Source organism: Callithrix jacchus, chromosome 5, assembly GCF_049354715.1.
Source record: "Callithrix jacchus isolate 240 chromosome 5, calJac240_pri, whole genome shotgun sequence".
Classification (NCBI taxonomy): Eukaryota; Metazoa; Chordata; class Mammalia; order Primates; family Cebidae; genus Callithrix; species Callithrix jacchus.
Genome location: NC_133506.1, coordinates 88,028,812 through 88,044,097, shown reverse-complemented (window position 1 = coordinate 88,044,097; position 15,286 = coordinate 88,028,812). Strand labels below are relative to the sequence as shown.

General features: G+C 44.3%; 1 protein-coding gene across 6 annotated transcripts in view; it reads left to right on the top strand.

The window, feature by feature from the left end:
* Positions 1-15,286, top strand: part of MARCHF10 (membrane associated ring-CH-type finger 10) — a 111,022-nt gene that overhangs the window by 7,041 nt on the left and 88,695 nt on the right. For 3 of the 6 annotated variants that reach the window (XM_035300376.3, XM_035300375.3, XM_035300378.3), the window contains exons 2-3: positions 1,137-1,243; positions 12,515-12,634. In XM_035300376.3, the coding sequence (XP_035156267.2) occupies positions 1,214-1,243; positions 12,515-12,634 (150 nt within the window). In that variant the 5' untranslated portion in view covers positions 1,137-1,213. The remainder of the gene's footprint in view (positions 1-1,136; positions 1,244-12,514; positions 12,635-15,286) is intronic. The other 3 variants (XM_078373473.1, XM_035300380.3, XM_054256004.2) reach the window with 1 other exon arrangement.

The window sequence follows — 15,286 nt, the reverse complement described above, 5'->3', positions numbered from 1 at the left end:
CGCTCTCAAAGAGCTCCATAGTTCTGCTCCAGAGCACCTAACATAGTTTGGATTCACTTGCTCAAAGTCAGTCTTGCACCCTGGATCATAAGCAACACAGGACAGGCATGGTGGTTCACACCTGTAATCCCAGTATTTTGGGAGGCTGAGGCGGGTGAATCACCTGAGGTCAGGAGTTCAAGGCCAGCCTGGCCAACATGGTGAAACCCCAACTCTACTAAAAATACAAAAATTAGCCAGGCATGATGGTGGGCACCTGTAATCCCAGCTATTCAGGAGGCTGAGGCGGGTGAATCACCTGAGGTCAGGAGTTCAAGGCCAGCCTGGCCAACATGGTGAAACCCCAATTCTACTAAAAATACAAAAATTAGCCAGGCATGATGGTGGGCACCTGTAATCCCAGCTATTCAGGAGGCTGAGGCGGGTGAATCACCTGAGGTCAGGAGTTCAAGGCCAGCCTGGCCAACATGGTGAAACCCCACCTCTACTAAAAATACAAAAATTAGCCAGGCATGATGGTGGGCACCTGTAATCCCAGCTACTCAGGAGGCTGAGGCAAGAGAATCACTTAAACTGGGGAGGCAGAGGTTGCAGTGAGCTGAGATCAGCCATCGCATTCCAGCCTGGGCAACAGGAGTGAAACTCCATCTCAAAAAAAAAAGCAACACAAAGGAGAGCGTCGTGTGTCTGCTTTGCTGGTTGTTATACTCCAGTGCCCAGCACAGTGCCTGGTTGAAAATAAGGGTGCAATCATTGTTGCATACATGAATTTAAGGAACCAGGGGCCTGTAACTTTGGTCATTGCTAATTTAGCTAGGTTCTAGGGCATTCTTTTGTGTCATGCTCTAGATCCGAATCAGGCGTCTGTCAATCTGCCTCCCCGTGAGCAAGCAGGACAGGATCACTGACGTGCCTGATGAAGGTGGCTGCATTATTTATGCCTGGAACAGGAGGACAGTAAGGGCATCAACAGCAACATAAGAAGTCCCTTTAGCCTGAAAGGAGCATCTGTGCCTTTCAAACAAGGGAAATTAGATGAATACACAAATAAAAGCAATTACATGAAAATAAATCCAAATACGGCAACACAACGGAGGACTCTTATCACAGCACATGTATGTCTCTTTTATGTGCAGGTCGGGGATTAGGAATCATGCTGCCTGAAGCAAGGGCCAGGCAGAGGTTCTTCAGCGATGTTTAGTATCTGCGGGACATGCAGCATAAGGTGGACTCTGAGTATCAGGTAATTGCAGAAAGCAAGAATTGCCTTCTGCCTTCTCTTACGGTATTTGAAGAGAATTCAGAATACAGCATCAGCATACAATAAGCAGTAAAAGTTTTCTAAAATCCCAAACCCACCACTGATTAGCTATATGTGACATCAAATGCCACTTTACCTTTCTGAGTCTATTTCCTCATCTGTTAAAAACAAAACAAACAGGGATAATGGTCATATCCACCTCCTAATATTAGCTTGAAAATGAAATGAGCCAGGTGCAATGGCTCACGCCTGTAAACCCAGCACTTTGGGAGACTGAGGCGGGCAGATCACAAAGTCAAGAGACTGAGACCATCCTGGCCAACATGGGGAAACCCCGTCTCTCCTAAAAATAGAAAAAAAATAGCTGGCATGGTGGTGCGCACCTGCAGTCCCATCTACTCAGGATGCTGAGGCAGGAGAATCGCTTGAACCCAGGAGGCAGAGGTCGCAGTGAGCCAAGATTGCACCACTGCACTCCGGCCTGCTGACAGAGTGAGACTCATCTCAAAAAAAGAAAAGAAAGAAAATGAAATAAACACTGTAAAAGTACTGTGCTCAGTGTTCACGTAGAGCCCTTGGGCACCAATGGCATTACGGCTTAAATTTGGCAAACCAACTGAGAAGGAAAGAAAACATCAAAGTTACCTGGGTGGCCCTACCATTTGTAAAACAGCACGCCCTTCTGTTGTCATCCCTACCAGAAGAAAGGTGGTTTGCACATTTTACAATGATCTAACTGCTCATCGCCCTAGTTACAGTGTTTACCTGCAAAACCAAAACAGACAGGGCACCTTAAGGAGTCCTGATGCCGCCACCCAGAGCTGGCATGGGACAAACTTGCCAGACTGGGTTGTGGGATGCCGGGAGCAGGTAGAAAGTGTCAGTCATCCCACTGGCAGGACCTCAGCCCTCGCCAATCAAGAAGTCACGTTCTCAGCCAGGGCTGAGGATTGAAAAACGCTCCTTCCCTGAGGAAAACACAGAACTGCTGGTATCAGGTTTTCCCCCTTCTTAGCAATTTCAAATATAACTAAACCTCCCAGGTCACCAAGGAAACCAGACCTATCTCAGTAACCTGATTTCACCTATATAATACGGCTTAGCTGTGTGGCTGGAAACAGTGAGCAATTTCCTCCCACAACGTGATTACCCACGTATAAGAAGACTAGAAAATCGAGGATATTTCTGCAAAATAAATAAGAACATAAACATCCAAACTGGTCATCCTGGGAGTCTATCTACTTTTCACAAAGATGTCTCTGCTACCCAGATCCTGTTTGAAATTGTCTCCAGAACAGGCATATAGGAAAAAAATCAATCTTATAATTTCATGGTCCTCATTGAAGAAAATCAGACAACTGTATGGCTTTGACCCACTGCAGTTTTATTTTATTTATTTATTTTGAGATGGAGTCTCATACTGTCATCAGGCTGGAGTGCAATGGCATGATCTCAGCTCACTGCAACCTCTGCCTCCCAGGTTCAAGCGATTCCCCCATCTTAGCCTCCTGAGTAGCTGGGATTACAGGCGCGAGCCACCACACCTGGCTTATTTTATTTTATTTTAGTAGAGACGGGGTTTCGCCATTTAGCTTGGCTGGTCTCAATCTCCTGACTTCGTGATCCACCTGCCTTGGCCTCCCAAAGTGTTGGGATTACAGGAACAAGCCACGGAGCCCGGCCTGTAGTTTCATTTTCTAATCTCCATTGGGCTTTCAATACTGCCCTTTCATTCATTCATTCAGCCAATATCTATTCAATGCCTACTTTGTGCTAAGCAAAGTCTCTGTTCTCCTGGAGTTCTTATGCTAGGATTAAGTGGGGAAAGAACTTACACAAGTAGAAATATATTAGATAGTTTCAGTTATTGCTAAATACAATAAAAATATAAAATAGATTAAGGGATTAGAAGTGGTGCTCCTTTAGAAGCAGGAAAGGTCTCTTTGAGTAGGTAACACTTGACTGTGGCGGTGAATTATGGGAAAGATCCCACCAGAGCTTCACAAGCAGAAGGAAAATCAGTGCAAAGGTCCTGAGGCAGGAACTAGCCTGGAGGAAACCAAAGGCAGCCAGAGGGGCTGGAACACATGAACCCAGGGAAAGTGCAGAAGCATCACACTGGGTCTCACAGAACATAGCTTGGCATTTAGGTTTTATTATCACTGTGAGAATTATTGGATGGTTTAAGCGGGGGAGTAAATGATCTGATTTACATTGTATTAAGGGTCACTCTGACTGCGGTACAGGGAAAGGGCTAGAAGGGGCAGAAGAAAAAGCAGGAACACTTGTAAGGAAACTATGATAGAAATTCAGGAGAGAGATTCTGGCGACTTGGCCCAGGGTGATAGGAGCGGAGGTGGTGAGAAGTGGCCCGGCCCAGGAAATAGAAGCAGAACAGACATGTTGCTGATAGATGGAGAGGCGGAGTAAGGGAAAGAAAAGAATGAAAGATGACTCACGTCAACACATTGACTTGTCCATCAGCTCCCTCTGTTATCATCACAATTTTAAACCTTTCACTTTTTTCAAACTTCCAACTCCCATTGTTTCAACAAAGAACTCCCTGCCCTGTTTCACACACACGCACACAAAACAAAATGAAGACCCCCAAGGCCAGCAGGTGAGAACCCACTCAGCCTCCTCCCCTTCGCTCCAGGCTACACACCATCTAGTCCCCACATCTCGGAGGATGAAGTGACCCTCTTCCTGCTGGTACCTGCCTGAGACCCTGACTTGAGGCCCTCTGCTCTCCAGCCCCTGCCATCCACAAGTCTCGCTGGCAGCTGACATTTCCCTTCTTCTTGGTGGCTCACTCCATGAATGTGCTTAAATCTCTCCCATCTTAAGAACAAGAGAGCAAAGCTTTCTGTAGACACTGTGTCCCTCTCCAGCCACAGTGCGTGTTCCTTCCTCCCTCATCCCAGATGTCCCCAAACAGCCAGCTCCATTTCTGTGTCTGCTTCCTGCACCCCCACCATGGATTCCCTGGCCTGCTGCAGCCAGGCCGTCACCTCCCCTCCCCTCCCCTCCTCTCCCTTCTCTTGAAATTCTTCCGCTAATGTCAGTAACCAAATTCACTGGGCTCCTTTTCAGCCTTTATTTTCTGCGGTCTTACCTACCTTTGACGTTATTAGTCCTTTCTTGTCGAACGTGACTCTTTGGCTTGCTTTCTTTTTTTTTTAAATGTTTCCCAGGCTGGTCTCAAACGCCTGGCCTCAGGTGATCCTCCTGCCTCAGCCTCCTTTGGCTCTCTGATACCACACTCTCCTGGCTTTCTTCCTGTTTCTCTCACATTCTTCTTTATTTTTTTTTCTACGTACTCTTCATCTCCCTGGTTCTCGAATGTTAACTTCCCCAGGGTTCCATCCTCAGCCCAGTTTTTTTTTTTTTTTAGTTCACAATTTCACCATGACTCATCTCATCCTCTGCTATGGTTCAACCACCACTTTGTACTAAGACTTGTAATCCTGGGTCTTTCTAGAGCATTAGAGTCATATGTGTACCTGCCAGTTGGCTATGTCTACCTGGAAGTCACACAGGCATCTGAAATCAAATATGTCCATGGTTGTACCCCCCATGTCCATCCCCCTGCTGTCCCTCCTATGATCGAAGCCTTCCCTGACTCTTCCTCTCCCTCCTCATCCCCATCTCACCAGTTACCAAGTCCTGTCAAGTGTACCTAAGAACTCACACACTTATGCCTTCCTTTTTACCCTTTTGCCCCCCACAGTTCTAACCACCCTAATTTCTGTCCAAGACTGTTATAATATCCTTATAACTAACTGGCCTCCTAGTCTCCAGTCCTGCCATCTTTCAGACTGTCTCCTTGAAACCTACCTAAAATGTAAATGTGGTGATGTCATTGGAATATACAATACCCCTCTGTGCTTTCCCTCACTTAAAGGCAGGCCCAAGACCAGAACCTAAGCAAGACCAACCTATACTTTCCCACTTCTCCAACTTCTTCTCCTCCTTCTTCACCTTGCTCCCCAGGGCAAAGGTGGTGAGGACCATAGTGTTAAATTAGAACTAAAGGGAATCTGCGCTCATACATAGAGTAGCCATTTTTTAAAAACAACTTTACTGAGTTATAATTTATATATCATCAAATTCAACCTCTTTTGAGTGGACAGTTTAATAACTTTTAATGCATTTACCCAGTTTGCTGCCCTAACTATCACCTGGTTTTAAAACATTTCCACTACTCTAGTACTGCACCACTACTCTTTCATGCTTCTGAAACTGCATTGGAAATGGTCTTTTTTTTCTCTCTCTTTCTCTTTTTTTTTGTTGAGACATGGTCTTGCTCTGTGGCCCAGGTGGGGGTGCAAAGGTGCAATCACAACTGACTGCAGCCTCAACCTCCCAGCCTCAAGTTATCCTCCCACCTCAGCCTCCTGAGTGGCTGGGACCACAAGCATGTGCCACCACGCCCAGCTACATTTTTTGTATTTTTTATAGAGACATGAGGGTCTCTCACCATGTTAGCCAGGCTGGTATTGAACTCCTGGGCTCAAGCGATCTACCCACCTTGGCCTCTCAAAGCACTGGGATTACAGGTGTGAGCCAGCACACCCAGCTGTACATTGTCTTTTGTGTGACTTCCTCTCAACCTGGACCACAACTTCTTAAGGACAGGGGCTGAGTTTCCCTCTTAAGTGTTGAATCAATCGCCTTGATATTCATGAAAGCCCGTGTTGCCTAACTTGGCCACCAACTGAGTTTGTCAGCCTTAGAGCCAGCTAACTTGTGACTATTCCTAAAAATCAAATCCACTCTCATTGAGCATTTTCAAAACCACTTACCACAAGGTCTGCAAAAAATAAATACAGTTGTCTCTTTTTTTTTTTTTACAGTTGTCTTTAAGATGTTCTGAATATCACTGAAGTCAGTAAATAGCAAAACCCACAGTAACTACTTTGCAGGGAACCGCACATTTTTTAATATTATTAATCTATCCCTTGCCTTGTTCCAGAAACAATTTAAAGTAGTGGTTTAAGAATCAATTGCATGATGTAGGCCGGGCACAGTGGCTCACATCTACAATCCCAGCACTTTGGGAAGCTAAGGCAGGTGGTGAATCATTTGAGGCCAGGAGTTCGAGACCAGCCTGGCCAACACGGCAAAAGCCTGTCTCTAGTGAAAATACAAAAATTAGCTGTGTGTGGTTGTGCACACCTGTAATCCAGCTACTCAGGAGACTGAGGGGAGGCAGAGGTTGCAGTGAGCTGAGATGACGCCACTGCACGCCAGCCTGGGTGACAGAGCAAGACTCTGTCTCAAAAAAAGGATCAACTGCATGATGTTAGTGACCCCTCAATAACTCAACCCATAGACAACCCATGTGTATTTAGATAATTCACTAAGGTAACTAACTACTTTGCGGTGGGTGGATATTGGTACCCTGGATCATCAATGAACTTGGCCAGTTACTTCCTATGGAAATCCCAGCTTTTACTCCAGGTCCAGTGTGACCAGGGATTCCCCATTTCAGGGCATACAGATAGTGTAAGACCTAATAACTAGACACGAATCCCAAATCCCATGTGTTTGGCATGTATCCCTTCCTGTACTCGACTCGCCTTTAAGGAACTGGCTCAGAATGAAGGCTTTAGAAACCTCTTGTGTAAACCATTCCTGCTGCAGCCTAAAATACGCTAAGTGTTGGTATGCACCAAATTCTCAGTGCCTTTGCAGGTCTGTGCGCTAGCAGCAAGAGAGGAGGGCTAAACCCACCCTGAGTTATTTTGATACTACTCCTTTCAGTGGTTGGGTGGGACCCTTTTGAGAAAACAAGAGGAAATAAACATCTATTTGGCATATTGCATGCTATTTCAGAATCTGGTAACTAGTATATAATTATATGCCATCTCAGAATTTGGCTCTGTTTCTTCAAGGATTTTCATGCTGCCTAGCTTTTTTTTTGGTCAAATGTGTTTATGTAACCGAAGGCAGAATTTGCCATTAATGTCCATTGGAAAGCTGAAGGCAAAGATTATACTTGGCATTTCAGAATGATTTTCTATAATCTACTAAGTGTGTTCAAATTGGTTTCATTTCATGTCACTTATTCATCTTGATTCTTTCAAGTGCAAATCAGACAACTAAATATCTCAATATAAACGTGTTCAAGGACATAATAGGTGACTTTACAGCTGATGGTGAGATTTCAGAGTTGTCCACTCATGGAGCTGGAATGGGGATAAATCAACTTCCCTTTCCATAAGGACGGAGGTGGGGGATTCTCCTCCTGGCTTACCTTTGAGTGGTGCTCTACCCTTCACAGCCAAAACAGGAAAATGAACTAGATGGAGGGGAATATCCTGTCAAACTGTTTTTATGCCTTTGATTTCTTGACCTTGTAAACTTAATGAACTTTAATAATGTCACCAAGGACAATTAAAACGCCAAACTCTGGGGTATGCAAGTCAGATCACAAGAACAACAGCAAAAAAGAACTAACTGTAGGAAGTGGCAACTCCCATTTCCCAAAATGCATCCTGAGATAGAGGAACAGATGCCATTCTGGATGGAGCTGTAAAGTCAGGTTGTGGCTCTGACGGCTTTCTATCAGAATTGTGAGGCTGGGAAGTGTTCCTGGGCACATGGCTTCTGAAGTCACATAATGATGGATGATGATGAAAGAAATGAAAGGAACTTTGAGCACAAGTGTGGACTCAGAGAGCCATAATGCCAAAGAGAAGTGGTTTCATTGTGACCCTGAAGGAGTGAAGCAGGAGCTGCTCAGTTGGTTGGCTGGCTGGGGTTGAGGAAATAGGCCTCTACTTACAGGGCAGAAAAGCAAGGATGAACCTCAGGACTAGACAGAAAGATTCTCTCTTCTTTTGCAACCAACATCAGAGTCACATGCTTTGGCAAAGGCTGACTTTAGAAATATTAATAGAAGTATACTAGGAAATGGGATTGAGAACAGCAATTAAAAGGCTATGGCAGCTGCTGGTAGTGATAGGAGTGGTAGTGGTGGGGAGGTGAGATGAGTGGTGGGGGGTTGGGAGCTGATGTGGGGGTGGTTGGGATGGTGGTGGTGGTTATGGAAGTGGTGATCATGGTGGTGGTGGTGGTAGCGGTGGTTATGGATGGAGATGGTGGTGGAGATGGCAGCGATGGTGGTGGTGGTGGTGGTGGTGATGGAGGTGGCAGTGGTAATGGTGGGGAGGTGAGATGGTGGTGGGGGTTCAGGGTGATGTGGGGGTGGTTGGGGTGGTGATAGTGGTGGATGGAGGTGGCGGTAGTTATAGAGATGGAGGTGGGGGTTGGGGTGACATGGGGGTGGTTGGCGTAGTGATAGCGGTGGTGGTGGTGGTGGAGGTGGTAGTGATGGAGATGGTGATGGAAATGGTCGTGATGGAGGTGGTGGTGGGGGTGATAGATCTGGCAGTGGTAATGGTGGAGGTGAGATGGGTGGTGGGGGTTGGGGGTGACTTGGGAGTGGCTAGGGTAGTGATAGTGGTGGTGGTGGTGGAGGTGGTAGTGATGGAGGTGGCAGTGGTGGTGGTGGTGTTGGAGATGGTAGAGATGGTGGTGGGGGTTGGGGTGATATGGAGGTGGTTGGGGTAGTGATGGTGGTGGTGGTGGTGGCGGTTATGGAGTTGGTGATGGAAATTGTAGTGATGGTGGGGGTGGGGAGAGTAGTGATGGAGATGGTAGTGGTGATGGTGTTGGTGGTGGTAGGCGCCTTTGATTAAACACTCCCCAAGGGCCAGCCACTATTAACATATCACCAACTATATGCCTTATTGGTATTAACATATCAACAATCTGCAGCCTCCTCTTAGAGATGAGGAAAGCAAAAGTCAGCTCATCCAAGGTCACGACGGTAGAAAGTGGTAGAGCTGGGGATTGTCATATTTACCACGACTGAGTTACAATGAGTCACAAAACCCACGTCATCCCCCAAAGACATTGATGCACATTCTGCATTTTGCCCCCACAGTGGTAGCTTCTGCACAGAAGGCGGCTTAACTGCGCACACTGTAGTCAGGGGGACAAACTGTGGGGTAGGGGTCAACACCAGCAGAGGAGGGAAGAAAGAAGCCCTGATTCTCCCAGAAGGAAGAAATTAAAAGTTACCTGAAGCCTTCAACTTCAAGACTGCCCTCGACCAGTTTTGCTACATGATCAGGGACTTATTTATAGCCATCCGAATCCTGACATGTGCAATTGAAAGGGGAGAATATTTTTAATGTCCAGGGTAAGGGAAGCCACCGGTAGCTATGAATTACAAATCCATTCCTCTCCTGACCCACGGATTCCATCTTCCCCTGCCCAATCACCTTAGGGCCTCCCTCTACCCCACCGACAACCCCCCCCCCCCGCCGCCCCCCCGCACAAAAACAACATCAACAGCTAACAAAAAAGCATTCACAATTACAAATACAAAGAAAACCAGCCGTTGGCAGGGAATAAGGCAAGGTTCTTGCTGCTTCTAGGACTGTAAGTCTGGATATTTGCTCTGCCCCTGTGTTCCTTCTTAGCAAAGCTACAACTTTGAGAGGACTGATTTTTTATTTACACAGAAGGATTGCTTGGCTCTGTCAAGATAAAAGTTTAAGTACCTGCCTTGCTGCTGGTTTGTTCTCCTCTCCTCTGTAAGAAGAGGAACAAGGAACTAGAGGGAAAAAAATTTTTTTTCCAACTTTGCAAACCAATCTATTCCTCCTCCCCTTTTGGTAAAGAAATATTTAAGTCATATGCATTCTTGGAGAGAATTTTCAAAAAACACTCAGCCCACAAGAATTCTGTTCATCCCACAAAATCTGCCTTGGTCCTGCGTGCATTTGCTAACACTGCCTCCTCCACTTTCAGCCCTTCAGCATTTTCTTCTTTTGCCTTTAATACCAGTAGGTTAGGACGGCACAGACATCTGCCCCTCTAGGAAACAACGCTCCACGCAGTGCTCTTTCCAAACACAGGCTCTCATGTGAAGTCCTTGTAAAAGGAATAGAACACACACAAAAAAAGGCGCATGTTCAGCTGAGCTTCATTCATTAAGGTCTCCAGCCAACTTCCTTTAGGGTACCTCGGTTTATCTATGATTTGGTGTTTTTTGTTTGTTTCATTTCACTTATTTATTATGGTTACTGTCTAGTGTTCTTTGATTTGTCTTGTTTAAATTATTAAAACAAACAGCATCCAGTGTTTATTACGACTTACTATCTATGTGGCATAGTTTCTGAAAATGAGATTAACTGTGGGACAGGATGTTGTCCCTTCCCAAGCAAGCTGGAGTAAAACTGCATAGTTCTTCCCAGAATCCAGGATTCCACCTCCTGCAGGTGACCACTTGGCTGCTGTGATGAGCCTGGAGGCCAAGGTGTCACCTGCAATTCAGACATAAAGTGTGGTGACTAACTGTCTCAATTCCAAGGGGTAAATGTTTTCTTAGTGCCGGGTCATTTCTATTCTTAACCTTACAGCATAATGTTGGGCTTACTCATGGCGTGAAATTCTGGTAAGTCCCACTATATCACAGAGGAGATGCTTTTTCTAACCGAGGGGGTGAAACGTGAGGAAGGAATCTTTCCTTTCTCAACCCAGCCAGGAAGGGGCAGATGTTAGGCCTAGTTTAGAAACTATTGTTGGGTCTTTACTTCAAATTCATTTTCTATGACAGTGGATAATTTGGCCCTGGCAAGGCAAAGTGAATTGGGTCACTCGATCTACAAGCATGGAAACACTCCAAAGACATTTTGCCGAGCTGGGTATGGTGGCTCATGCCTATAATCTCAGCACTTTAGGAGGCTGAGGTGGGCGGATCACCTAAGGTCAGGAGTTCGAGTCCAGCCTGGCCAACCAGGCAAAACCCCGTCTCTACTAAAATACAAACATTGCCTGGGCATGGTGGTGGGCGCTGGTAATCCCAGCTACTCAGGAGGCTGAGGCAGGAGAATCGCTTGAACCCAGGAGGCAGAGGTTGCAATGAGCCAAGATCCAGCCTGGGTGACAGAGTAAGACTCCATCTCAGAAAAAAAAAAAAAAAAGTTTTACTATTTTGAGGTATTTAAAAATAAAATCAGTTGCAATTTCCATAGTACATGAAATCCTCAGGTTTGTTCAGTCCTAGTACTGTAGGAAAAATATTTTGGTATCAGATTTTATTTTAATTTTGTTAAGAAAAGTGGGGAATTATTTTCATTGGTAATTTTAGTTTTTTTATTTTGCACTTAGGGACTGATATTTTCCTCCAAAACAAAAATGCAATTTGACTAAAATTATTATTATTAATTTTTGGAGAAAGAATCTTGCTCTGTCACCCAGGCTGGAGTGTAGTGACATGATCTTGGCTCTCTGCAACTTCCACCTCCCAGGTTCAAACAATTCTCATGCCTCAGTCTCCCAAGTAGCTGGGATTACAGGTGTGCACCACCACAACTAATTTTTATGTTTTTAGTAGAAACAGGGTTTCACCATGTTGGCCAGGCTTGTTGAACTCCTGGCCTCAAGTGATTCACCTGCCTCAGCGTCCCAAAGTGCTAGGATTACAGGCATGAGCAAACGTGTCGGCTGTAATTCAACTAAAATTAAATGCTGAATGCTGGGGGATTCAAAGATAAGAGGTTGTCCTTACTCTCATGGTTTTCAGTGATCAGCAGGAGAAACAGGCTCAAAACCACAAACAACTACCTACAATAGGAAAAAAAATGTATAATTCAAGCTTAAATTGATATGCATTGCAAGTCTGGCAATTAATTTGGCCTGGAGAAGAGAAGGCAGAGGAAACTAAAGAGAAGCAAGGCCACAGGAGCAGATTCTTAATAGATCTGCAGGATCGGCCAAGAAAGCATCTAATGGAGGAGGTTCCAAGTGCAGGGAACAGCACGTGCTCTGACGTTGACAATTCTCATCACGCAACTAGGGTGTCATCTCCAGGGTCACAGTAAAATGGAGGTAGGAAGGGGGAGAAGCCATGAAGAGAATGAGACCAGAAACAGAAATTCACAAGGTGTAACAGGTGCTACCTTTGTTGAGAAGGCAACAGTTGGGTACGTTCTTGACAAAATGCCTCTCACTGTTTATTGTTTGAATTTATTGGAGCAATGGCTAATATGTCTGACCCAGCATTTAAGCAAAGGGAAGAGTGATACCTGGTGTTTATACTTGGTGAGAGATATTTGATGAACACCTGGAGATGTTTATCATTTATTTCATGCACCTCACCATTGGAATTAAGCATAGAGTTACCCAAGCTTGCCATGGTCCTAAGATAAGCATTTTATTGTTGTTGTTCTCCAGGCTTGTTTGAGACAACAGGAATACAGACGAGACCCAAATGAGAAGAAACGAGATCAGTTTCGGGTGCAAGAGACAAGTTTTGAGAGATCCCGATTTTCTAGTGGGTCATCTTCCAAACAGGTATGAGAATTCTGGGAGATAGTCTCCTGCTGCTGCTGCTGCTGGTGTGTGTGTGTGTGTGTGTGTGTGTGTGTGTGTGTGTGTGTCTTAAGAAAAAGCTGACTCAAAAAGGAGATGTAGAATCCCAGGGGCAGGGCAAGGCAAGCTAGGGTCAGGAAGGGGCCCAGGGCTGGGAGCTCCCTTCCTGGACAGCACCTCTGTGGCTCCCAGCTCTGCAGTCTTCACACTTCACTATGGTTGGGCCTCACTCTTCTTTCCTGTAGAAAAAGGTCCTGACACAGGTGGTCTATGAGACACCATCCAGATGAGAAATGCTGCAACTCTGTAAGAGTTGGAGGCACTGGGCCTTCTCAAGCACAGCATCATCTCTGTGGCATATATATGGTCTAACTTGACGCATGGTTGGGCCTAGTTTTTATTTCTGATGAAGGAAGAGAGTAAAATATGGTAATAACTGTATCATGTAATAATTGGCAATTGTTTAAATACTTTTGCCTAGAATGATATAGCAATGTGGTAACAGAATATAACAATATGATGATAAAATATTCTTGTCTAGAATGATACAATATAGTAACAATATAGTAATAGTAATAATATGATGATGATGATTCGTAATAGTATCATGATCATAATAATTATGTGGTTACTATTATTTCAGTGCTTGCTACCTTCTAGGCACATGCTAAACACTTTATACATATTAGCTTATTTAATTCTCATAAATGTGTGTATCTACCATATCTCTATCTATCTATCTATCTATCTATCTATCTACCTTTGCCCTGTTTTACAGATGAAAAAACTGAGCCTTAGAGAAGTTACAATACTTTACCTAAGGTTTCACAGCCAGTGTGTGGTAGAGATTCCATTCTAGGCAGTCTGACCCCAGAGAAGGTACTCTGAATTGCTAACCTGTATAATCATAGTTCATGTTTAAGATCTTCTCTAAGAATTGTACTTATCCTAGGTAAGACCTCAATACCACAAGCAGTATTCAACACTGATTGTTAGCATGGTGAATTGATTTAAGATGAATAATAGCCTTTTATGAATTCCTATTTAATATTCTATGCCTGACATATACTCTAAAGGAGGGACTCCCTCTTTCCTATCAGTGGCCTGGATCCTGAGGTAGATCCTGAATACATGATATCAATCAAGTTCTCGTTGGAATTTCTTTTTTAATCCAGCATGTTAACACTGCGGTTATTTAATGTTCAAAGGACACCTTTAAAACATCAGTGATTAATGTTTATAAATGAAGATGTATCCCCAGGAGAGAGCTATGCTCTCTATTAAGGAATATAAAATCACACAATAAAATATTTCACCTAGAATCTGAAGGTGAAAGAGACTATCTCACAATATTGCCAGCACCAGGAACACGTCACCTGGATCTTTTCTGGTTAGTCAAAGACTAAATATGCCTGCTGCTGATTAAATTTATGGAGTGAGATTAATCCAAAATTTAAATCTAGTTTGGCTAGAACAACACATTTTTAGCATTAAGATAAATTCTCATATTTTTACACTCAGAAATAAAATCAAGGACAGATAAGAAAACATAATTTAAGTCAAACGGTAGTATGTAGCAATCTTCCTGGACTGGAATTGCTAAACAAGTGGGCAGCTGGGTTCCTCTGCAGGGAACGTTCATGCAGAGGCTCACGTGCAGTCACAGCCATTTTATGTGCAATAGTCATGCATTTGGGATATTCGGGATTTGAAGTTGTATATTCCTTTTCACACTTGAGCTTATGCGACAAGCTGGTGTCAGATTCCTATAGTTTTCTTCTCTCTGCTATACAAATTATGCATTTTTTTTTCTGAAATGGAGTTTGGTTCTGTCTCCCAGGCTGGAGGCAGTGGCATGATCTTGGCTTACTGCAACCTCTGCCTCCTGGGCTCAAGCGATTCTCCTGCCTCAGTTTCCTGAGTAGCTGGAACTACAGGCGTGTGCCATCATGCCTGGCTAATTTTTTGTATTTTTAGTAAAAGACAGGGTTTCACCATGTTAGCCAGGATGGTCTCGATCTCCTGAACTCATGATTCACCCACCTCGGCCTCCCAAAGTGCTGGGATTACAGGTGTGAGCCACTGCACCTGGCCAAATTATGCATTCTTTAAACCATCATAGCAAAACACTCAGACTACTTCCGCAAAAGGCCATGGTTGTTTATATAAAAGTATGTGAAATAGCTTTATAATACAAATTACATGGATCTTATTTTCCAATAATTTTATTATTCACCCATACTCAACACAACATTAAAAAAAAAAAAAACGTGGTAAGACGTAAAACCTGCGATTTTTTCTCTGAAAGATGAGGACAGGATATTTTATGTTTGCACTCTGACACTGTACCTCAGTATGTGAGAGAACAAGAAACACTGCTTACATAATCTCAATTTTCTCCAGATAATGATATCCCAAGGGTTTGAGCCATGATTGTACAAGCATCCTCAAGGCCCCATCTTCTCTACCAAGAAAAGTGACACAATCAAAATTTTCCACGGTGAAATTCGCCTCTGCTTTGCTCTCTGCGTTACAAATATTCTTTGGGGGATACTGGAGGATTTGCCTCTGGACATGAAAGCAGAGGAAGGGCAGGGTGAGAGGAAGTGTCGCTGAAGGCATCATTCCTCACAG